At 39.8% G+C, this 24,113-nt stretch overlaps 1 protein-coding gene across 2 annotated transcripts in view; it reads left to right on the top strand.

Moving 5' to 3' along the window:
* The window catches only part of SELP (selectin P (granule membrane protein 140kDa, antigen CD62)), a 41,856-nt gene that overhangs the window by 16,611 nt on the left and 1,132 nt on the right, over positions 1 to 24,113 (top strand). The window contains exons 4-16 of one of the 2 annotated variants that reach the window (XM_011962260.1): positions 144 to 251; positions 725 to 910; positions 1,441 to 1,626; positions 2,172 to 2,357; positions 4,116 to 4,301; positions 6,680 to 6,865; positions 10,703 to 10,888; positions 16,975 to 17,160; positions 18,016 to 18,225; positions 19,270 to 19,455; positions 20,425 to 20,541; positions 22,655 to 22,685; positions 23,901 to 23,956. In XM_011962260.1, coding sequence (XP_011817650.1) covers positions 144 to 251; positions 725 to 910; positions 1,441 to 1,626; positions 2,172 to 2,357; positions 4,116 to 4,301; positions 6,680 to 6,865; positions 10,703 to 10,888; positions 16,975 to 17,160; positions 18,016 to 18,225; positions 19,270 to 19,455; positions 20,425 to 20,541; positions 22,655 to 22,685; positions 23,901 to 23,955 — 2,009 coding nt within the window. In that variant the 3' untranslated portion in view covers position 23,956. Of the gene's footprint in view, positions 1 to 143; positions 252 to 724; positions 911 to 1,440; positions 1,627 to 2,171; positions 2,358 to 4,115; positions 4,302 to 6,679; positions 6,866 to 10,702; positions 10,889 to 16,974; positions 17,161 to 18,015; positions 18,226 to 19,269; positions 19,456 to 20,421; positions 20,542 to 22,654; positions 22,686 to 23,900; positions 23,957 to 24,113 lie in introns of both variants that reach the window. The other variant, XM_011962259.1, reaches the window with a different exon arrangement.

The raw sequence follows: 24,113 nt of genomic DNA, 5'->3' as shown, positions 1-24,113 counted from the left end.
CTCTCTAGAAGATACTGTGGTTCTCTCTTGTCTGGCTAGCTCAGTCCTACCTGAGAGGGGAGGAGTCTATGGTCAAAACGAGAATTCAGCCTTTCCTCTCATGGGTGAATGTTCATGACTCTGACCTTTCCATATCTATGCAGCCTCCTGCCAGGACATGTCCTGCAGCAAACAAGGAGAGTGCCTCGAGACCATCGGGAACTATACCTGCTCCTGTTACCCTGGATTCTATGGGCCAGAATGTGAATATGGTGAGGCTTCTATTTTGTTGATATTATTTTGGTTTTATGCTAGAGATGATGCCAAGAAGTAAATAAACCATGCTGAAGGCTCTCCAGTGAGAATAGGATGGTACCAACCCCCCTCTATCATCTGTCTTCTCCACTCAGTGTCCCTAGACATACACTCTTGGTAAAAACATTTTATTCTTGGGAGAAAACATTGACTCATAAATTTCAAAAAAGAAAAGGGAAAGGGAAAAGAAGCAAAACCAACAGAACACTTTCAGGCTAATTTTACTTGTTTGAAGTAAAAACTTGTGAAAGAATGACTATTTCCCAAGATGCAGCCAATGCAAAGAGACCAAATAGAGATGGATAGCTTGGGTTAGAAGTTTAGAAAATTAGCATTAAGAGGGTTACATAAGTAGTTACAGCTTTCAGCAAACCTGACATTGCTGTTAATTCTACATGGAAAATAAAAATCACTATTTTGTCTTCTGCAGTGAGAGAGTGTGGAGAACTTGAGCTCCCTCAACACGTGCTTATGAACTGCAGCCACCCTCTGGGAAACTTCTCTTTTAACTCGCAGTGCAGCTTCCACTGTGCTGACGGGTACCAAGTAAATGGGCCCAGCAAGCTGGAATGCTTGGCTTCTGGAATCTGGACACATAAGCCTCCGCAGTGTTTAGGTATGTAGACCTTATTCTTTTCATACTCACTGACATAGAATTTTTGGGGAGAAGAGGATGGAATGAGCTTTCTTTATTAAAAAATGCGAGCTATAATGACCATCTATGTTAGATGGAAAATTCTGGTTATCACTGTTAACTGTCAACCAGAGTAACATAAATTTCGATTTTCATGGTATCTTTTTATGGGTAGAGTCACTTAGTCAGTTTAGTTGTTGATTCTCAGGCCAAAACATTACAAAGGGACCCCTCCCCTTTCCCTTTGTTAATTATAAAGTAAACAGAGTACAATGATGAGGACTTAGGGGTTAAGTATTATTAATTTGATAATTTTACCGAACTTTTCTACATGAAAAACAAGGGTGTTTGGATCTTTCCAAACAGCTATTGAAAATGCCATTTAACCATTCTAGTGCATCACCCTGCCTGCCAATTTGGGAAGGTGTGACTGCTGCAGAATTTGAAGGCTTTCAAGGTGATGGACAAAATTTGTCCAAGGATCCACCCTATTATTCTGTGGTTGTTTTTAGCTGTCCAGTGCCCACCCCTGAAGATTCCTGAACGAGGAAACATGACCTGCTTTCACTCCGCAAAAGCATTCCAGCATCAGTCTAGCTGCAACTTCAGTTGTGAAGAGGGATTTGCATTAGTTGGACCAGAAGTGGTGCAATGCACAGCCTCCGGGGTATGGACAGCCCCAGCCCCAGTGTGTAAAGGTGAGTTTCAGGTAGTTGGGATGTATAATGTCCATTGCACCCAGTCCTCACTTACTGCATAGATGAAACTGACCAGCTTATGGAGAAGCTAGCCTGAATTGCCAAAATTTAATTCGCTTCCTACCTGCCAATCAGCTAGATTGGGTTCATCTGAGATGAGAAAGCAAAAAAAAATTCCTTTCTTTCCCCAAACTCACAACCGCAGGCAGTTGCAGAATGGCCTGATTCACAATTTCCACATAAGATCAGAAAGGGTGGCCTCTACATCTGTAAGCGGACACTAGAGGACCTACTGAGACAGGTTTATAGAAGTATAGGGAAGAGAGGACATTAAGAATACAGCTTGGAGGAGTCTTTGTTTTTAACAGACTCAGATCACCCTGAGAACTGGTAATCCAAGTCTGGACAAATATCATTAGGGTCTCTTGACCTTCACATCTTGCTAGCTCGACCTCCATTTCAGAGATGGTTCCACCATTGCTCTCTATCTGTGGCTTTTCTCCTTTCTCAGTACCTTTCTCTTTATCCTCGGTTATTGTCTCCAGCTGTGCAGTGTCAGCACCTGGAAGCCCCCAGCGAAGGAACCATGGACTGTGTTCATCCACTCGCTGCTTTTGCATATGGCTCCAACTGTAAATTTGAGTGCCAGCCCGGCTACAGAGTGAGGGGCTTAGACACGCTCCGCTGCGTTGGCTCTGGACACTGGTCTGCACCCTTGCCAACCTGTGAGGGTAGGATTTTTCCCTAGCAACCTCCATTCTGTCCAAGAAGGAATCATGGCATGGTAGAGAGGCCGAGGGCTCTTAGTGTCAGGGTGATCTCTTCTAAGTTCTTGCACTGGAGCAAGCTCTTCAACCTCCAGGAACCATGGTTTTCTTATCTGTGAAATGGAGCTGAGAATTGCAAGGTGCTTGTGAGGATTAAGTACAATTAAATAGTATACAATTAAAAGTATACAATTAAATAGCATGTATAAAGTACCTAGCATAGAGCTTCTGCTCTACTGATATATCCGAAGTATAGGACTATGTCCTATACTCGAGAGGGAGTTGGGAGCAGTGGCTAAGGTGGCTAAAAAGAGTGATTCCCTATGTAGTCTTTGAAGGTAGCTTTTGACAAAGAAGCAAAGGAAGGAAAACTGCATTGAAAAAGAGTGTGTGATGCAATCCCAGGCATTTACACAATTCCACCAAACTGAATTCTGTGCAATTGCCTCACACCGTCAGTTTATAAGGTGGACAGTGGTAATGGGAGAATAGGAAACTTATGACGGATTAGTGAATTCCCAGACCTAGATTACAAGCCCAACCCTGCTACTACCTAGTACTTAACACTTCTGAACCTCACTTTTCTTTCCTATAAGGTAAGAGAGAAGAGAGAAGCACTAGAGAATTTTTTTTTTTTTTTTTTGAGACAGAATCTCTCTGTCACCCAGGCTGAAGTGCAGTGGCATGATCTCAGCTCACTGCAACCTCTGCCTCCCAGGTTCAAGCGATTCTCCTGCCTCAGCCTCCCAAGTAGCTAGGATTACAGGCAAATTTTTGTATTTTTAATAGAGACTAGGGTTTCACCATGTTGGCCAGGCTGGTCTCAAACTCCTGACCTCAAGTGATTCACTCACATCAGCCTCTCAAAGTGCTGGGATTACAGGCGTGAGCCATTGTGCCCAGCCAGATTTTTGGTTCTTAAATGCTCTGATTCTGTAAAAACCAGAGGTCAAAGCCCAGAGCAAAGAGGTGGTCTTTATACTTTGAAAAGCCTCAAGAATAGCCTGGAGATAAAATGCTTTATCAAGGAGGAGCATGAGGAAACCAATCTTTATCAGAACTGAGGTCACTCAGGGCTTAATTGTGCTCAGGAATTCACTTTGGCTGCACTCGCTTGGCAACTGAAGTCTGATTAGGATGACATCCTGTGTTCTAGAGACAAAGTCCGGTCGGGATCATTTCATAGGACTAGGTAACGGTGTCAACAATAAGCTATGCTAGTCCAGCTTTTTCCTACAAGTCCAGCGTTTTCCTGTATATACTCTTTTCAGATTCAATTTCACAGATAATGTCAATATTTAATGAGCACTTTCAATATACAAAACACTCTGCTCAGCTCCCGAATAAAACTACGAATGACTGAGCCCAACCTCGAGGAGACCATGGTATGATGGGGAAGAATGACAATCATGTGTGAACAGCACAAGAACAGAGGCTATGGGAGCACACTGCAGGGGCTCCTACCCTTGGTTAAGGTGGGAAGGGAGGGCTTTCTAAGGAAAGGGAAGTGTAAGCTGAGACCTGAAGGGCAGGTGAGAATGAGTCAGGCAAAGAGGAGCATGCTAAGGTGTTCCAGGCAGTCTCTCTTTTGGAAAATGGAGGTTTTAGGGTTCTGAACATACTGAAAGTGTGGACAGGAAAGATGTAGCATCCAGGAATTTCTTCTGAGGAAGAATCCGGCCCTTCCATTACCCCGCTTTAGAAGGTACCTTTTCCACTTAGCTATTTCGTGTGAGTCGCTGGAGACCCCCATCCACGGAAGCATGGATTGCGCTCCATCCTTGAGAGCGTTTCTGTATGATACCAACTGCAGCTTCCGCTGTGCTGAAGGTTTCATGCTGAGAGGAGCTGATATAGTTCGGTGTGATAACTTGGGACAGTGGACAGCGCCAGCCCCAGTCTGTCAAGGTACTGTAACAGTGGTAATGTTTTTCTGTGTGTCTCAGCTCATTAGAGGCATCAGCATCTGCACTGAGCATTGACATGCCTTTTTTTATCAGATATTCACTGAGAACCTACTATGTGCCATGTCGTTTGTGCTTGGGACCAGAGATGAGATGAAATGGTGAGCGAAGTCAGTCTTAGGCACAACATGTCCACTATAGTATAATCAAGGTGAGGGTTGCACTGATTGACACATATAGGGTGCATTGGAATGAAGAAGATGGGACTTGGGGGAAGAAATCACGCATGAGGAATAGCATGGAATGAGGAAGGGTAATGGACAAGTTGTTTAGTTCAGTCCTGTCACTTCCTGTCCTTAAGCTAGTGGTTTAGACTCTCTGAGGCTTAGTATCTTCTGTAAAATTGGGCTACTATTATCTGCTTTACCTACCTGCCTCACTAGTAGTTGTGAATTAATGTGTGTAAATGCAACTTTAAAACTCTTGTAAGATTTATAGGGAAAATGAATATGATGATATGTTACCTTATAAATCATATGTCTATGGTCTGATTTGACAAAATGATCCTCTTTCAATATGTTAGGTTTCTAACAGTTTGCTCTTATACTAAGGCACTCATGTGGGGGTGTGGTTCACAAAATTATTATTTTTTTATGAGGAGTACCTCACACTAAAGTCATGTTCCAGAAGTATAATATTGACATTTTGTGTTTTCATTTACTGAGATCTCTGAGCAATTTATGTGACTCCCCTGGGTCTAAGTATACCTTGATTTTAAAATGAGGCAGTGGTTTGAAAGCAGGTCTTGAAGAGATGTTTGTGCACCCATGTTCATAGCAGCATTAATCACAACAGTTAAAATGTGGAAGCAATGAAAACGCCCATCAATAGATGAATGGATAAGTGAAAAGTATTCCACATACTTACAATGGAATATTATTCAACCTTAAAAAGGAAGTAAATTCTGACATATACTACAAACATGAATGAACCTTGAAGACATTATGCTAAGTGAAATAAGCCATTACAAAAGGACAAATACTGTATGATTCCACTCCTATGAGGAACTTAGAGGGGTCAAAGTTACAGAGACACAAGGTAGAATGGTGGTTGCCAAGGGCTAAGGGGGAGAGAGAAATAGGGAATTGTGGTTTAATGGACATTGAGTTTCAGTTTGAGATGATGAAAAGAGTTTTGGAGATGGATAATGGTGATGGTGGCACAATAATATGAATGTACTTAATACCACTGAGCTGTACACTTAATGTTGGTGACAAGGTAAATGGTAAATTAAATTTCATGCTATGTAAATTTTACTATAATAAAAAATTGAAAAGCAAAAAATTAAAAAATAAAATAAAAAGAAGGCAATAGAATAGATGGCTGTGCACCATGATGCTGAGACCTAGTCTGACTTATGGAATGTATTGTATATGTCATCTGGGAGAAAAAGACACAGTGAACTCTTTGACACACTTAAAAGGGATCATAAGGGATTATTCAAGCCAATGTTGTCTCCAGGAAGGTAAATGTCTAATCAAGTAAAGATAGTTGGATATTCGCTTAAGTATCCAGAGATATGGTCTCAGTAACTCCCTTCACAGGTCTTCTGAATGTTTACCACTCCTGAACTCAGGGTCTGCATGTGATGCAAAGCCTTAATGATATTATTACTATCTATTACTACTGTTGCTACTATTACCACTGCTACTAATAATAGCAGCTAATGTTCATTGAGCACTTTCCATGATCTCAGTCTAACCCTATGAGGTAGTTACAATTATTACTACTGTTTTAAAGACGAGAAGAGACAATACATGGAATACATGTGCTCTTTCATATATGGTTATTTATTTTACATCTTTGAGATCACGATGTATATTACAATTTTTATTCTGCTTCTTTATTTAACATCATACATTGAGACTTCTCTCCTATCTATCAAGTTAAAGTATATTATTTTTAGTGACCTTTAACATTTTTTTCATGGATCCACCATCACTAATTTTCCACCCCCAATTAATGGCATTTGTGTTTGTTTTCAATATTCCGCTCTCACAGATAATGTCGTCATAAAAATCTCTGAATAGACTTTTTGGTATGCATCGTGATTACACACTTAGCATAAATTCTTGGGTCCAAAAGCATTATAGCTTAAAAATTATTGATACATGTTGCCAAGATGCTTAACAAAGGTTTAGCATTTCCTACTAAAATCCTTCATGTGCCATTATAATTAAATGACACTTTTTCTTGTCTTCTATGTTAAACAAGCCCAATTCAGGAATCCCTGTTCTTGACACTAGAAAGAATTAATGGCTCAAAAATCAATGAGTACATGTGTATTACTGTTTCTTTATTCCTTACTTCCTCACCTCTTAGCTTTGCAGTGCCAGGATCTCCCAGTTCCAAATGGGGCACAGGTGAACTGCTCCCACCCCTTTGGTGCCTTTAGGTACCAGTCAGTCTGCAGCTTCACCTGCAATGAAGACTTACTCCTGGTGGGAGCGAGTGTGCTACAGTGCTTGGCTACTGGAAACTGGAATTCTGTTCCTCCAGAATGCCAAGGTAAGAATATATTCTTTCTAACATCTTGGAAATCAATTGTAGGCAGTATTTTTAAAGGCTGGATTTTAGAGGTGACAACTGTAAGATCCACCTTGAAATGGACTGGAAAATTAATAAATACTCTCACTCATTGTCTTGTCCTGTAACCCAAGGATCCCAAATGCAAATGCCTCTGGGGGCTAGGCAGATAACACAAGTGTCAGGATGTCTGGCCATAGGCAGTAGGGCATGGCCCTTGCTAACTCTTTGTCAGGGTCTTTACCCAGACCTGAAGGCTCCTGTCACAAACCAGGTGAACTCTTCTTACCTGGCCAAAAATGGTATCTGGAAAGAAGACCAAGTGGGAAAAAAATTGATTCAGCGTGGTTGCCCCAAGGCTGGTCTGGCACTTCTAGGGACCACAGGGCATAGTGGTAAAATGGGAGGGGCAGAATTTATAAGTACCCAGTTGCAAACACTCCAAGATCTGTATAAAATTGGAGAAATATACTTAGACTAAGGTGAAGAGCGATAGAAAAAAGAGAAAAACTAATCTGTGTACTGGAGGTTACAGGATTCTCAGAAGAAAGAAATGTATGGATTCAGTATAAACATTCTATCTGCATTGTACTTGATATATACATTTATATATTTATACAATGTATACATATATTAATGTATATATATTTATATATTTATATGTGTATATATTTATATGATGTATAAATATATATATTTATATGATGTATAAATATATATATTTATATGATGTATAAATATATATATTTATATGATGTATAAATATATATATTTATATGATGTATAAATATATATATTTATATATATATATAATTTTTGAGACTGAGTCTCACTCTGTCACCCAGGCTGGAGTGCAATGGCACAATCTCAGCCCACTGCAGCCTCTGCCTTCCGGGTTCAAGCAATTCTCCTGTCTCAGCTTCCCGAGTAGCTGGGACTACAGGTGCCTGCCACCATGCTCAGCTAATTTTTGTATTTTTGGTAGAGATGAGGTTTCACCATGTTGGCTAGGCTGGTCTTGAACTCCTGAGCTCAGGTGATCCACCTGCCTCGGCCTCCCAGAGTGCTGGGATTACAGGTGCGAGCCCCCGTGCCCAGGCTTGTACTTGCTCTTTAACAAGCCAGTGTGCTCTGTCAGTGTTGCGACATCTTGTATGAACTGGAACCGGTTCTAGTCATCCATGTTTGTGGCTATTGAAGGATAGATGTATATTTTTTATATTCCCCAATCTTGTTCCCCCCAACGTATCCAACTCCTTAGTTAACTTTTGTAGAAAAGGCTGCTTTTTAAATGCAAGATTTTCATTTATAAAAAATCTGCAGAAATATAATAAAGAAATGAAAAAAATATCCTCTTAAATACTCCTACCCTAAAATAGACACTGTTAGGCTTCTGGTATGAATACTTCCAACATTTTCTCCATCTACTTTTCCCCCTATGCAATTAATATTTTTATGACGTATATACAATTTTAACAAGTTAAATGGGTAAAAGACTAGACAGTTCTACATCATTTGCCATGCCTTTCACTTTGTATATACTTTCAACGTTTGAGTGAAAGCAGGCAGATACACATTTTTTATGAAAAGGAAACCACTCGCTATTCAGGTCACACAAAAGCATAAACACGTACACATACACACACACACACCCCACTGTAAGCTAAGTCAACAGTAAATGAATGAATGAATGAATGAATGAATGAACGAACAAATAAACAGCAGAATTAAATGTCCTTCATCCCCAGGCACCAGAGAGGATGGTAAGCCCCTAGACTTAGGGTTGGGTGCACCTTCAGAGCTGGGTCTGGAGAGAACAGGGCGGGGCTGTGACCTTGCCCTTTAAGTGCTCATCCTGGCTACGTTGAAGTCTGGACATATCACAAAGTCCACACAACTTTGGGGAAGTTGTGGGAAGAACTGGGAATCCCTGAGGACAGTGATCACAGTGACTGAAACTCTTCCAGGCAAGCCTGGGTGGTGCAGGGCACAGATTACAGTTCATTGCTCCATACTGTCCTGCCTCTGGGTGTTTCACAGCAAGGAGGTTGCCACTCACCACAGCTTCCTGTGACCTTCCAGTTCCCTTCTGCTTTTAGTTCTTTGTTTACTCTGAACTTTCTCCTCTTGTTGCCGGGTGCACATCAAGTGAAATACCCAAATGTGGGCTGAGCAGGAAGGTACCATGCGGTGTGCAATCCACTAGCTGTTGTAATTCTTATCAGACAATTTCCCTTTTTAATGTCCTCCCACCCCTCCACATCTACCCCTGCTGTCAGAAGGCAAAGCCACAAAAAGCTGGAAATGGGCTCTGTGGTACCAGCATCCTCACCCACACCCTTTCCCCCATAAGTCCTTGCAGTTTATAGGCTTGTCGAGTTGTGTCCTCTCCAGCCCCACATACACGCTTACTACAGAAATACTTTTCAAGTAGAAGAAAAGAACCAGATCTTTGGACAAGTTGATCAGATTGAAAGGAATGTAGCTGGAGAGGGGAAGGAATGAAGGGAAGAGAAAGGTATAGAAAGTGTTCTTGAAACCTCATGCTGTTTAAATTAGTGGCTGAAAAATGACTCTAGGACAGCCATACCCCAACTATCTCTGGTATAAAGCCATGCACTGCTCAACCAGGTCAAATAGCGAGTGACCGTCGGAGAAATACCCTAAGGCATGTGTTCACTTAGTCTTCGCTTTTTAATGTCAACACATTAACACATGGAATCTAGGCTTTATTGTTTCAATCACTGGCAGAGGAACATCTTGACAGCTATTCACATTTGCACATGTACCTGTACCCCTGAACCTAAAATGAAAGTTGAAAGAAAAATAAAATTTCATACAGTGTTTTCGTTGTTGATTCTAGTAAAAATCCTGGGAGCTATGTAACATTATCTTCCCATCTTAAAGGTGAAGCTATTGAGGTTCAGAGAGGTTGAGTGACTTACCAAAAGTCACAGAGCATGACCTCCAATCCAAGCACATCCTCTAGCACCTCAAATTCTATGTGCAAAAACTTTGACAAAGAACTATGAGACCTAATTTAACTCTTTGTAAGTGAATAAGTAGAGTTATTTGTGGCTGGCCACTGTAGGACAAGACTATTGGGAAGAAGTAGAAATTAGCACTTACAGAAAGCCAGTCACATTGTATACCTATTATATGTCCATGATTTTTTCTTTTATTTTAAATGTAATTTTTGTATCTGATTTAATTAACGTTTTTAACTAAGGATTGCTACTAGCAAGGATTATCCTTTTTCCCATTTAGAAGATAAAGCAACTGAGGCTCAGAAAGGTTATTGTATAGTAATAGATTGCTAGTAGTAACAGAGCTAAAATTTGGACCCAGATTCCATCACTTAATTGGGAAAGGGGAAGAAAGTATTTTCCTCCATTTCTGTGTTTCCAATCACTTGTCATTGTTTTCTGGAAAGGTCATTAGGGGTGTTTCTGAAGAAGGTATCAAGGGAGCAACCACTTCCACTCCTGTCTAGAAACAACCAAAATGAGTTGCACCACTATCTTCCCAAACAGAGCACCAGCTTCCTTTAAAAATCACCTCTAAAGCTGTCTGTGATTGAGCACTTCAGGATGTCAATCAATCAACTGTAAGCGGCGGCCATTTTACACCTTCGCAACCTCTAACTGGTGATAAAGCATCATGCAATTCAAACAATCACTTTTAGCCAACTACCATTGTTGTATATTAATCACACACACACACACACACACACACACACACACACACAGAGTTACAGAGTTCAGGTCGCTGAATTATAAAATGAATCTCTTCTTTTCTCCTCTGCCTTGCCCATGATAGCCATTCCCTGCACACCTTTGCTAAGCCCTCAGAATGGAACAATGACCTGTGTCCAACCTCTTGGAAGTTCCAGTTATAAATCCACCTGTCACTTCATCTGTGATGAGGGATTTTCTTTGTCTGGACCAGAAAGATTGGATTGCACTCGATCGGGTCGCTGGACAGACTCCCCACCAACGTGTGAAGGTAGGCTGTGGGCCTGTCCTTTCTTATGGCTTTTAAGATGACATCAGAGAATGGAGAATCATCAGGGATTTATATAAAAGTGTTCTTGAGCTGAAGCAAACAACACTCTCCACAACAATGGTAATCTAGATAAAAAAGTTCTCCCTCTCTTTAAATAATATTTTAATAGCTTTAGTTAAATATTGCACAGTTTCAAGAACATCCTGGCCAACATGGTGAAACCCCGTTTCTACTAAAAATACAAAAATTAGCTGGGTGTGGTGGTGCATGCCTGTAGTCCCAGCTACTCGGGAGGCTGAGGCAGGAGAATCGCTTGAACCCGGAAGGTGGAGGTTGCAGTGAGCTGAGATTGCGCCACTGCACTCCAGCCTGGTGACAGAGCGAGTCCAGCCTGGTGACAGAGCGAGATTCCGTCTCAACAAAAAAAAAAAAAAAAAAAAAAAAAAATTGCACACTTTCAGGAAGTGCTTTCATGTCATTATAGCATTTCTGTTTACCACAACTCTAATATGAGGAAAGGCAGTATCATCTCATTTTATAGATAAGGAAGAGACACAGGGTTAAAGAGGTTAAATAACTCGTCCAGGGTCACACTATTAGTAAGTGAAAAGGCTCAGCATTATGTCACTGAAAGTTTTACTTCCTTACAGAGTCTTCTTCAGCTACATTCTTCATTTCTTCATTCCTACACTCACTTTCAACTGAGCACTACTAAATCCCAGCCACAGACCTTATTCAGGGATGGGTGAGATTTAACCCTAGCATAACTATGTGTGCACTTCCCGCCTCTCTCCACTTCTATATTGAATATAAGCTTCTTGAAGGCAGGAGCTGTGCCTTCTTCATCTTTATACCCCCTGCAGCAGCTAGGCAGAATAATAATGGGTGTGTGTGAAAAATATCTGTTGAACTGAAGCTGATCATTTACCAGTAAAATTTACTCAAATACAAGCTTTGGTAATTTAGTGGAATTCTCAAAGGCAGGGGCCAGATCTTACCTGTCTTTAATTCCCCTGAGACATCTGGCTGGCAAAGTATCTAGTATATTTTATGTTCTAAAATAGAAGTGCACTGAATTAATTAATTCATAGCTCCTGTTTAGTTGCAAAAGGTACTATTGTTCTAATGTATTGTTCAGTGTAGAGTTAGTAATAATGAGACCAGCAATAATTGCTAATAATTATTGCTTCATGTACTACCACCTATTTCGTAAGCATCATCACATTCAATCCACACAAACAACCCTTAAGTTGGTTATTACTATGCCCATTTTAAAGGTGAAGAAACTGAGACTTTGAGAGGTTAAGTAGCTGGCAAAGGTCTTAAAGCTAGAAGTATGGAGACAGGATGCAAACCCAGGCCTAGTCTGATTATAGGGCTAGTGTTTTGACCACTGACCTACACTATCACCCAGGGGCAGAGCTTCTGAACCTGGGGTAAGTCACTTGTGAATTTACTCTTTTCCACTCCAGAGATTGCAGCTATAACCGCTGAATGAACTTTAGAAATGGCAGTGCCTGGTGATCAGATGAGAGAATATGTTGGTAGAAATCTATTAGTGTCACGTGAAAACAGCTCAAATATTATTTATTCCTTCCTGTGGAATGAGCACTAGATTAATTTCCAAAGACTTGTATCGCTTTCTCTCCAAGTCATGTGCCATTAGGAAAGTCTTGTCACACCCTTAAGCTCCTGTTTTCTCAATTCCAAAAGGAGAGGAGTGGAGAAGACCATCTTTGAGCTTCCTGGCCAAGAGTTCTGTAGGGTGAAAGACACAAAATGCTACCATCTGCTGTCAAAAAGATATACTACAAGTTCCCTTATTCCTGAACATTCATGGAGGATAGCATTTGGACTTGTGCTTTTTCGCTTATCCATTTATTCCTCACTCTCTTATTCATTTATTCCATTGACATTTGTCATAAGTTCTATTTTCCCACATTTTAAAGCTAAAGAATATATTTAAAAACCTTTAAAAATCTCATTCACATTTTAAATCACGTATACAACCAACATGGCTGCTAAATCTGTAATCGCTAAAGCCCTTGCTTCCCCTCACTCCTTTCCAGCCCTTTTTCTCTGCAGGAGGAGGCATTTGCCTCCCACCTTGCGGGTCCAGTCCCTACTCGCTGTCAAGACCCAACCCTGACCATGAACAGCAGCTTTAACCCAGTATGGCCCTCGGAAGTATCAATCTTGATAATTGATCCTGATCTTGAGCCCGGTTTTTGCACTTGTGTTTCTACTTCATTCTCCAAATTTATGCTCTAAATTTAGGCAAATGGTTCCTCTTGTTTTCCTATATGCCTGAACCCATTAATTTTTTTAACCCTCAACACTGCCCCCTAGAACCCCAATTTTCACAGAGTGTTTTGCAGAGTTCTAGGATACATCAGATGGACTCAGGGCCCTCCAACTAAGCAGAGGCAGTGTGGCAGGTGGAGCTCTCAAGCTGTCTCTTCAGAGTGCAGTGTGAGATTTCATTTTGGGGGACGGCTCTACAGAGAGTTCCACTTTAGTTAGAACGCCAGTTCCCTGGGCCCTCTGGGATGCGGCCTCTGCCTAGTTGTTCCTTAGTATCTGCAGGGGGAATTGGTTCCAGGACCCCCTGCAGATACCAGAATCCTCAGATGCTCAAGTCACTTATATAAAATGGCATAATATTTGCATACAACCTACATACATTCTCCTTTATACTTTTAAATCATCTCTAGAGTACTTATAATACCCGACACAAAGCCTACACATCACTTCTTATGCATGGATTCAACATACTCAGCACATGGCAAATCCAAGTTTTACTCTGTGGAACTTTATAGAATTTATCTTTTTCTGAATGTTTTTGATACACGATGAGTTGAATCCATAGATGCAAAACCCTTGGATCCAGAGGGTCAATTATTTTTCAGCCTTGCCTCTGCCTTTGCCCTTCAGGACCTGAAGTCCTTTTCATGAGCCTAAGCAGTGCTTGAGGTTCTTGTACCAACTTTGATGATGCCACCTGCATGACCGATTGCTTGTACACAGTTTCTGTAGCCCTCCTGTCCCTGCCTGTTGGACCACTTTCATGATACAGACTGCTGGATTCCTAATCCCTTCACACTGTCTGTCATGGACCCTCTGGTGACCATGTTTGGCTGTTGAACTCCTAATGTGTGTTTTCACTGTGTGGGGAGGGGTCCTGGTCCCAAGTCCCAACCTCAACTCTGCACTTCTGCCTTGTGCCTGCTTACTCATGTCCTAAAATATGGTGAACTGGTGCCCCCTAAAACTCTGGCCCAGCTGACGTCTCCATTTTTTCTTCATTCCCCCAACATTTCTCTGACTCCATGGGGCTTCCTAGTTTTATTTCTTTTTTTTTCTTTTCTTTTTTTTTTTTTTGAGACGGAGTCTCACTCTGTCACCCAGACTGGAGTGCAGTGGCCGGATTGCCTCAACCTCCCGAGTAGCTGGGACTACAGGCGCCCGCCACCTCGCCCGGCTAATTTTTTGTATTTTTTAGTAGAGAGGGGGTTTCACTGTGTTAGCCAGGATGGTCTCAATTTCCTGACCTCGTGATCCGCCCGTCTCGGCCCCTAGTTTTATTTCTAAAGTTTGAGTTTACAATATTCAACTCAGTTACATTTATTATTTATACTATATCTTCTTTCCAGAAAATTATTGAGAAAACTCTATCAAACTCAAGAAAAATGATATAATAAAAGGAAATAGAGAATTTACTAAATCTATTTGAAATAATATAAATCAATATGTTTATGAATTCAGATACAATCATGTATACCTACTTGATGGACTATAGGAAAACACCAGTGAACACCCATATGTAATAGAACTGCCTTGGTAATCAGTGAAAATCGAGCATTAAGCATGCAATAAATGCAGCCCTTATCTGTTTTCTATTTTTGTAATTACTCAGGAGTATTTTTTTGCCAAAGTTTTAGAGTAGGCTCAAGAATATGACCACTTCTCAAAGTTATGTACAAAGGTCATTCCTGGTTATAACTCTTTTCCTCTGCATCTGCACTAATCTCCATTCCAGTAGCATCCTTGATAACTCCACAAATGTCATTCATCCCATGTTTGGTGAGGTTAGGCTTCCATGTAACTCATCTAGGCTGCCCCTCAAACAGGCAAAACCGCTTCTTTACATGATCCAGAGCCAAATTCTTAGTATGTAAGGGTCAAGGTTAATTTTTACCTAAGAGGGTTCAGAGACTTTTATAAATACAAAAGTCTGGATATGTAACCTTGGCTGAGCATGACTGACAAGACTGAAACCAAAGCACTATCACCTAAATGAATTTAATGCTGTAGTAATTCTCATTTTATACTAGGGCTCCCTTCAGTGAATTTTTAAAAACAGTAATTCCTCTTGTTTCTTTTCAAACCAGGTAGGAATACCTTTTAGAATGCATTTAAATTAAATTGTATTCATTACTGTATTCATTCATTTCATAAGTATTTGTAGAACCCCTCCTATGTGTCAGGATCTGTTCTCTGGGATACAGTGTTTCAAGAACTGACAAGGTCCCTGCTTTCCTACAGCTGACATTATACATATTCTTCAGTTTAAAGTTGTAATTCTGGGAGATTATGAGAAAACTATTTTTTTGAAAATGTTCACAGATGACTTCATGTCTAGGACTTACATCGATAGACATGTTTCAAAAATGTTTAGTAAATTGACTTGACGTGTCAGATATAAAGTTGTTAATTACTCAACGATTTGAGAGTACTGAACTGAAATTCACTATGTTACTTTGGCTATTTGAATGGATTCATGCAATAAGAATCCATAATCCTTCAATGAAAAGTACATGGACCAGTATATAAAAGCCAAATACTGTACATCGGTTTTCCATGAGGGAGCACATAGGTCTTGAAGAGGTTTGTAAAAATCAAACTAGCTAAGTAAATGAGACTTATCTGACCAAGGTACTGTTTACAGAATAGCCTTAGATTTAAAGAAAGAATAGTCACTTCATTTGTCCATAACCCAACATTTACTGATAAATAATAGTCTTATGTTAGAGAATCTAATGGGGAGAAAGGAATAATGCTAAGAAAATATGTAACTGCAATAATTTGTAAAAATACTTTTAGGGGGAAATTGTGAATTAAAATTTAATTTCATTTATTCATTCACTTGGCAAGTGGTTACTGAGCACTGCCTCTTGAGATCCTGGGATGGGAATTATGAAAGACTCAAGGATGAATGATTCCTGGGTTTTAGACACTTTCCATCCAGTAGAAGAGGAAGAGCATGACATGTGACATGGCAGCACATGAGTTCAGACAAAAAGTTGAAGAATTCAGAGGAGAAGAGTTCAGGCTGTGGTGATCAGCAGAGTCTTCAGAGAGGTTACGAGTTAAATCCTGGAGGATTAGTGGGATTTTATCCCATGAAAATGGAAAAATTCTCAGGGGAATGTGAGCCAAGAACCAGGAGCAATAACACACAAAGTCATTTCAGGGAATTCCCAGAAACTAATCTATCCTGACCAGGAGGTTTTGAGCTTTTCTGTGTTATCTGGATGGGTGGTGTTAAAATACAATAATAAAATAAACCAAAAAAAAAAAAATTTAGCGAGGAGATTCAAATGGAAGAAATAGTTTGAGGCAGAAAGCAATCATTGAAGTTTTAGGTGTGTTGAATTTGAGGAGATGGCATGATGCATGGGAGTAAGTAGTCTCAGGCAAGAGGAAGGGCGGAAATGAAATCCTGGATTGCACCCATTCAAATAAGATAGCGGGAGCTGCGGCAGGCTACGAGGTCTCTGAAGCAGAGGGGGTAGAGAAAATAGGGTAACACTGTAAGTTCTTGAGTATTGCTGCCTAAATCTTTGACTTCCTTTCTTGTCTTCATGACTTATACCTATACTCCTCTCTGTAAGCTCACCATTCTCCCACTGCCCTTTGCAACAAATGACCTACAGTATATGTTGTGGAATGCTGCTGCCTAGCAGAACATCTGGAATATAGGTGCTCAATAAATATTTTTTGAAGATATAAGTGAATGAACTTTGTGTAACACAGAACTTCTGAATAAACTTGGAGATTGTGACACTCTTAATTTGATATTCCAGCCATCAAGTGCCCAGAACTCTTCGCCCCAGAGCAGGGCAGCCTGGATTGTTCTGACACTCATGGAGAATTCAACATTGGCTCCACCTGCCATTTCTCTTGTAACAAGGGCTTTAAGCTGGAGGGGCCAAATAATGTGGAATGCACAACTTCTGGAAGATGGTCAGCTACTCCACCAGCCTGCAAAGGTAATAATATGTACTTACTGAGACAGTTCTACTTTTGGAAATTTATTCAACAACAACAAAAAATTATCTAGTTCTTATATGTGAACTAGATAATTGTACATATTACCACTATTTGGATTTAGCAAACAGCCGAAGGATTTTAAAACATCTAAGGAGTGACAGGATATTTTTATGTTTGTGAATAAAAGATACATTGATTCTTAAGCAGGAATTTTGTTTCATGGCTTCTTTTTTTGAAAGAGCTTTGTTGAGTGAACTGAATGGTCTCCATTAATTTATTGCTGAGAGAAAAAGAGATAATACTGGGGTAGAGTCACTGGTCCAGTTTTTCAAATTTAGGAATTGAGGTCCAGAAAGGTCAATCATCATCTTCCTGCCACATGGCAAGTTAATGACAAAGCTGGTGGGATCATTCAAATGGAAGAAATAGTTTGAGACAGAAAGCAATCATTGTAGTAAATTTCAACTTTCACATTGACCTTTAGTGAGAGAACAGTACCACTTCCCAATAAAGCAGGGTTGGGCAGGCAGTTGGCCCATGTATATTTGGCTTTCTGCTGAATTTCTTACATTTCTGTACCATTTTTTGCTTCTTTTTAAAATAGCAATAACAATGACTCCCCTAATTTCTTCTCTTGGCCAGGAGAATCATCTCCTCAAGGATGCTTTTTAATAATCTTCCTCATCTGGTTTTCTATATCTGACACTGATAGTTTTCCTTAACTTCCTTAATAGCTCTTGCTAGAACCTCCCTTGTTATGAAGGGAGTGAAAAGCAGTTATTCCAGATTAGCCTTAACTCTTTACACTTCTTTTAATTGGGAGCTCTCTGAATGGAAACATTTTCTCACAACAGGCATAGCATCACTTCCTAGTCCAGGAGTGCAATGCCCAGCCCTCACCACACCTGGGCAGGGAACCATGCACTGTAGGCATCATCCGGGAACTTTTGGTTTTAATACCACTTGTCACTTTGGCTGCAACGCTGGATTCACACTCATAGGAGACAGCATTCTCAGCTGCAGACCTTCAGGACAATGGACAGCAGTAACTCCAACATGCAGAGGTAAGGTGAAAAGGAGAAGGCAGTTCTGATGCTGCCTTCCTGCAAGTACTCAAGCTAGCCATTCTGCCTGTATGTTGAAGTCTCACCCAACCACAGCCACTACTTCCAAGTGTCATCTCCCCTATGAAATCCACACCAATCCCAATTAAAAGTAATGTGTCACAGGCACATCACTTCTGCCCTTCCTCATGTCACAAGCTAAAGCTAATACGCAAGTACTCAGAGACTTAAAAGAAGAAACATTTGCAGATGTCCAAGATGTGTTAGAAAAATAGGCATATTAAATGTAAAACCTGCTATAGAAATTGGTAAATTAAAAGTTGCATATTACATGACCATATAAACATTCCATATTTTCATAATAATTTGAACCTAAATAAAAAGTTAAGCCATACGTGATATTTCCTGAAGAGCTATCACCCTACACATAAAGCATTGAAACCTATATTTCTTTCATTTTTGTATCCCCCAAAAAACATAACACGGTGCTTTGCAAATGTCACTACTGATCAATAACTTTATTTGAATTAAATCTAATTTCCTGACCTTTAATTTCCTATTCATAAATTAGAAAGAATAACCTGAAGTTCCCTGAAAATGTAGTTTCAGGAGGATGACAGTTTACTTCTTTCAAACTTCCAGTGTCCAGATATGCTGAACACTTATTAAGTATTTTAATAAACACATACTGACATGCCAGTTGATCACAAATGTAGTAATAACATTTAGACCAATAGTATTTTTAAGAACCAAAATTTTGTAAATAGTATATTTGGAGGCAAGATTTATCAACGCATTAGCAGATATTTATCGGATGCTACTACGTGTCCATCTTTCCATCTTGGTTCTTTGGTTATCACCCTTTGGGAGAATATTTTCATACATGTGCTGTTAGAAGAGCTACTGTGAATATTGGAAGTGGCTCATATCCTTTCTGACCTTTTACATTCTGCCTCATTTATTGGCACTGTTAGGTTACAGAATAAACTATAATCTCTTTTGCCTCCAATCCACATGTTGTTTCTCTTCCATTCTTTTCTGCAGCTGTGAAATGCTCAGAACTACATGTTAATAAGCCAATAGTGATGAACTGCTCCAACCTCTGGGGAAACTTCAGTTATGGATCAATCTGCTCTTTCCATTGTCTAGAGGGCCAGTTACTTAATGGCTCAGCACAAACAGCATGCCAGGAGAATGGCCACTGGTCAACTACCATGCCAACCTGCCAAGGTACAATTTTCATGTGGGTTAAGAAGTCACTTTGATGTGGAAAATAACAAAATCAGTGTTACTTCTGTGTCCTTCTCATAGTGGTCTTGCTTTCCATCACTGGGTTTCCCGCTGCTTAATAAGTTTTTCACAATGAATCAGGCAGAATCTCCTTGCCTTATAGAGTGGTGGAAATTCAATCCACTGACTGTAGGTAATCACCCCTCCTTTTCAGTGTTCAATTTGTGAAGTGAAACCTTTCACTTCATTATAATCTCTGTTTAACAGACCTTGAAGTTTCAAAATGTTTTAAACTGGGAGTTATTTCATGCAGATTTCTAACTTATTACCTCAGAAGACCTTTGCTTACCACTTAACACTGAAAACACCCCAGCAGATCTTCCTTAATTAAGTTCCATCTGTTTGCAAAAACTTATGCGGGCTTGTATTTCAGCCCCCTATTTTTTCCCCTCATGGCTTATCCTGACTACCTTTTGTTACATAACTGAATCTTTGCCAAAAACTTACCCACAGTTTATTTTATTTGCCTAAGCTTATATGTATAGGCTTCTTATGTCTACAATTTATTTTACTGGATCCTTACCTTAATTTTCTTGGAAATTACAGTTTATATTTAAGCCTTAGGAATACAGTAAGGCCCCACTTTTATTTTATTTGTCCAAACTTACATGTATAGGCTTCTTGTGTCTACAATTTCTTTTACTGGGTCCTCACCCTGATTCCTTTGGATATTACAGTTTATATTTAAGCCTTAGGAATAAAATAAGGCCCCACTTCCCATTCTGTTGCAGTGGATTTATGAATTCCAGATCTTCTTTCATGTTAGCTTGTCAGCACTGCCAGGACCTTTGGTGATCCTACTTGATCTCACATCTTAGAGTTCTTGGAAACTTTCTGAGAGAGAAAGATTATTCATTTGCATAATACACTTCTTACGTCTTGCATGTGTGTGTGTTTGTTTTGCAGCAGGACCACTGACTATTCAGGAAGCCCTGACTTACTTTGGTGGAGCGGTGGCTTCTACAACAGGTCTGATAATGGGTGGGACGCTCCTGGCTTTGCTAAGAAAGCGTTTCAGACAAAAAGGTAAATAGGAAAGAGTCTTCTCTTTGCTTTTTTCTTTCACATAATTTAGGGTGGGGAAGTAGAACCACAACTTCAGTAGTTCATGTTGGAAAATATTTGCATTAAAAGGAAAAAAAAGCCAAGATAAGTGATCTTGAGAACTGACTGTCCATTAGAATCACCTAGGGAACTTCATAAAAATATAGATCCTTCTATGGGGAGACTTGGGAGTGCCTGCAGAAATCGGAATTTTTCAAAAGCCCTCTCCCAAAATTCAAATGAGGTTACTTTGCAGTTTGGCATTTGGGGCCTCTGGTCTAAGTACCCTAGGCTATCACTAAAACTAATTAGAAAGGTGTTATGCTTCCTTACTTCACTCATTTCTTCACGTAGCAGCCATTTATTCATCATCTCTGTTAGAGTGTGAGACTCATAATGATGGTTTCTGATATTAAGGAAGGAATAATCCAGTAGGGCAGACAGGTGAAATCAATGCTGGTAGTGAAGTGTGGTAAGTGTGTTAGGACACAAATACAACCTAGGTATTATTAGAACATAGAGTAGGGATGCCTAAACCAGACTGGCAGGTGAGAAAGCCTTTTTCAAGCTTAACTTTGAAGAATGAGTGGCATTTAGCCAAGGGGAAAATGGAAATAGAGTTCCATCAGAGACAATGGCATGTAGAAAGACATGAAAGTGTGAAGTCATTGAGAAGATGGTATGTTTCACAGTTAAGTGCATCTGAATCAAAAGGGGATTATGGAGGAGGCAGAAGATGAAGTTAGGGGCAGAAGCAGCTGCCCTTGTATTGGTGACCTGGTGTGATAAGCAAAGAGATTTGCTTTTTCTCCTAAAAACTTGTAAAGTTGACACAGGATTTAAACAGAGAAGACCAAATAGATGAAAACTCTCTGTAAGGGAAACTGTGTTCATCAGACTGTTCATCAGAAAAATAACTTTAGTCTAGGAATTAAAGATGGGAACATCCCATCTCTTAAGGTTTAAAACATCCTTTCTCAATCTTCTCCAGACACTTAGCCTGCGTATAAGTTCATAAAGTTTTGTTTATAACCTAATGGGGCTCTCTTCATCACTTCTCATAGAAAGTAACTAGGGGCATCAGAGTGACCATTAATGCTCAAATCAAGGTAATTGAAAGTGGCTATGTTAAAAAATCTGAACGAGTTCTCATTGAATTTCTCTATTGAATACCTATTCTTAACTGCTCAGAGGCAAAACCACGTGTTCCCTACTCTTATTCTTTCTCCATTTACAATGCTACCAAAACATTGAGGCTGTTTTTCCAAATCTTCATATACTCTCTCCTGTGAGTGGCTAAGACGGTAGACAAAGGTCAATACTCTGCTTCAATATCAAAGAGATGTACTGAGAGCTACAGTGAATCCCTCCATGCAAAATGTGTGCTTGCTCAACCAAACCCAGAACCCAGAAGGCAGAGGCAAGAGCTCCTAGACCTTAATCTCTATGATCACGTAGGAATCACTCTAATCTTGACGTTTCCCCCAAGTCCTTTCTTTGACTTTGAGACATTTCCAGGGGACCCTGTAACAGTGCAGAAGGACAAATAGCTACCCATGTTCCACTATTTTTAATAATAAATACATTCATTTGTTGGGGATGGGAGCTTTTATTCCTGGGCTTCTCCCAATTTGATTTTAGGCTTTCAAGTTTTCTATGGCCAAATAAGAGGAAAATGCCGCAGCCATAGCTGAAAATTCAACTATCAGAGTCTGTCATTTGGATAAAAATATGCTACCTGGGAGGAAAAACATCCACTGTTCTGTTGGTTTGGATTTACGTATGTGATTAGCTTGCCCAGCTGAGGGCTGAGGGCAAGTGACACAAGATGCCCTGAAAAGAAATTGAGTTATGTATATACTGAAAGGAAGGAGGAAGAAAGTGAGAGGACTCTGGAGTTAAATATTGTCAAATGTTCAATTTAGCCTAAAACACTTTCTACCTTTCAGGGAGAGACTGTTCCCAATATTCCCCTTTTAATGAGCCAACCTGAAAATCAGTCTACTGGTTTTCCCCAATAATTTCTATCCTTAATGACCTCTCTTTCATCTTGTTTTTTTAAAATCAATCATTCTTGTCTTCTCGTTTATTTTAGATGATGGGAAACGCCCCTTGAATCCTCACAGGTAAGGTAGAAATGTTTTATGATTGAGTACATTTTGCTAGCTTGACTTTATAATTCACTGTAATATGTCAGAATGATTACATGCAATGCCTGCCTCCTTTTTACAATGTCTTTTAAAATGTCTTCTTTTCTATTCTGAAGTAAAATACACAGATAACAAATATTCTCATTATAACATAAAGTAGAAATAAAACGAAAAGTAATTTATAATAAAAACAAGATGCAAAAACTTAGGCGCTGTGCCAGCAGATGCAGTGAGGTCATCAGAAACATGCACCTTCGAGCAGAATCACTAGGAAAGCATCAGCCACGCAGGTGGACTGATGGGGGAATGTTGTATTAGTGACTCAAAGAGCATTAGAGCTGTGGCCAACACCAATCTAATTTTTCAAAATGGTGAACAACTCTAAAACCTGTGATAATTGTCCCTTGATTCATATGGCAATTACACTTTTTAAAGATGCAAAAAATGCTTAATATTTACATGTAAAGCGCTTGAGTTCCAGGCTCAGAGATTTTTAACCTGTATGAATACTGAGCAGATATTCCAAAGTTATGCGGGGTGTTGGACAATTCTTTTGTGTCCTGTACCCCCTGCTATTTATAATCTAGCAATAGTTTTCAAAAAGGGACAGTATGCCTCCAAGGGTATTTTTTTGATTTTTGTAATGAACAAGAACTCTACTGACATTGAGTGGGCAGGAGGCAGGGGTGCTGGATATCTTTTAAAGACATTTCCATCCTGGAGGAAATAGAAATCCTTAGATGAACTCTATTGTCATAGACATCCAGCACCCTTGCCCCACACCCACTCAATATCAGTAGAACTCTTGATGGTTATAAAAATCAAAAAACACCCCTAGGGGGCACACTGCCCCCTTTGCAAACTACCGTTAGATTATCAAGTGTTAATGCCAAGAATTTTGTTACTACTTCTTCTCACCTAGAAGAGGTTGCAGCACCTTAGAGGGTATAACAGGTATTCAGTACATAAAGCATTAACAATAACTTAGTGCGGGTACAAAATGCAATGCAAATTACCCAGAGCTGTTAAGTGGGATATCGAATGTTTCTTTGGCCTTTATTTTTCTTTCCTTTCTAAAGCAGAATTCCAGGAGTGGATAGTAATTTATGGTTTCTGAAATACTATGTGTTGGACTGTGTTGTTGACAACTAAGCAGTATATGGTGGTCATCCTTGTGTTTCTGTTTTTTAGCCACCTAGGAACATATGGAGTTTTTACAAATGCTGCATTTGACCCGAGTTCTTAAGGTAACATACCTATAAAGATATTTTTGAAGGAAATAGGACAACAGGGAAAAAGGAAGACTATAAAGCTTAACTTTTCTTTATGTAATCATGTATTAAGTTTTAAGTATGTATTACATTTTCAGGCATGAAGGAAATTGTGTTGGCAGTAGGACACAGG

Source organism: Colobus angolensis, unplaced genomic scaffold (genome assembly GCF_000951035.1).
Source record: "Colobus angolensis palliatus isolate OR3802 unplaced genomic scaffold, Cang.pa_1.0 Scaffold59, whole genome shotgun sequence".
NCBI lineage: Eukaryota > Metazoa > Chordata > Mammalia > Primates > Cercopithecidae > Colobus > Colobus angolensis.
The sequence above is the reverse complement of the archived record's forward strand: the minus strand, read 5'-3'. Positions and strand labels throughout refer to the sequence as shown.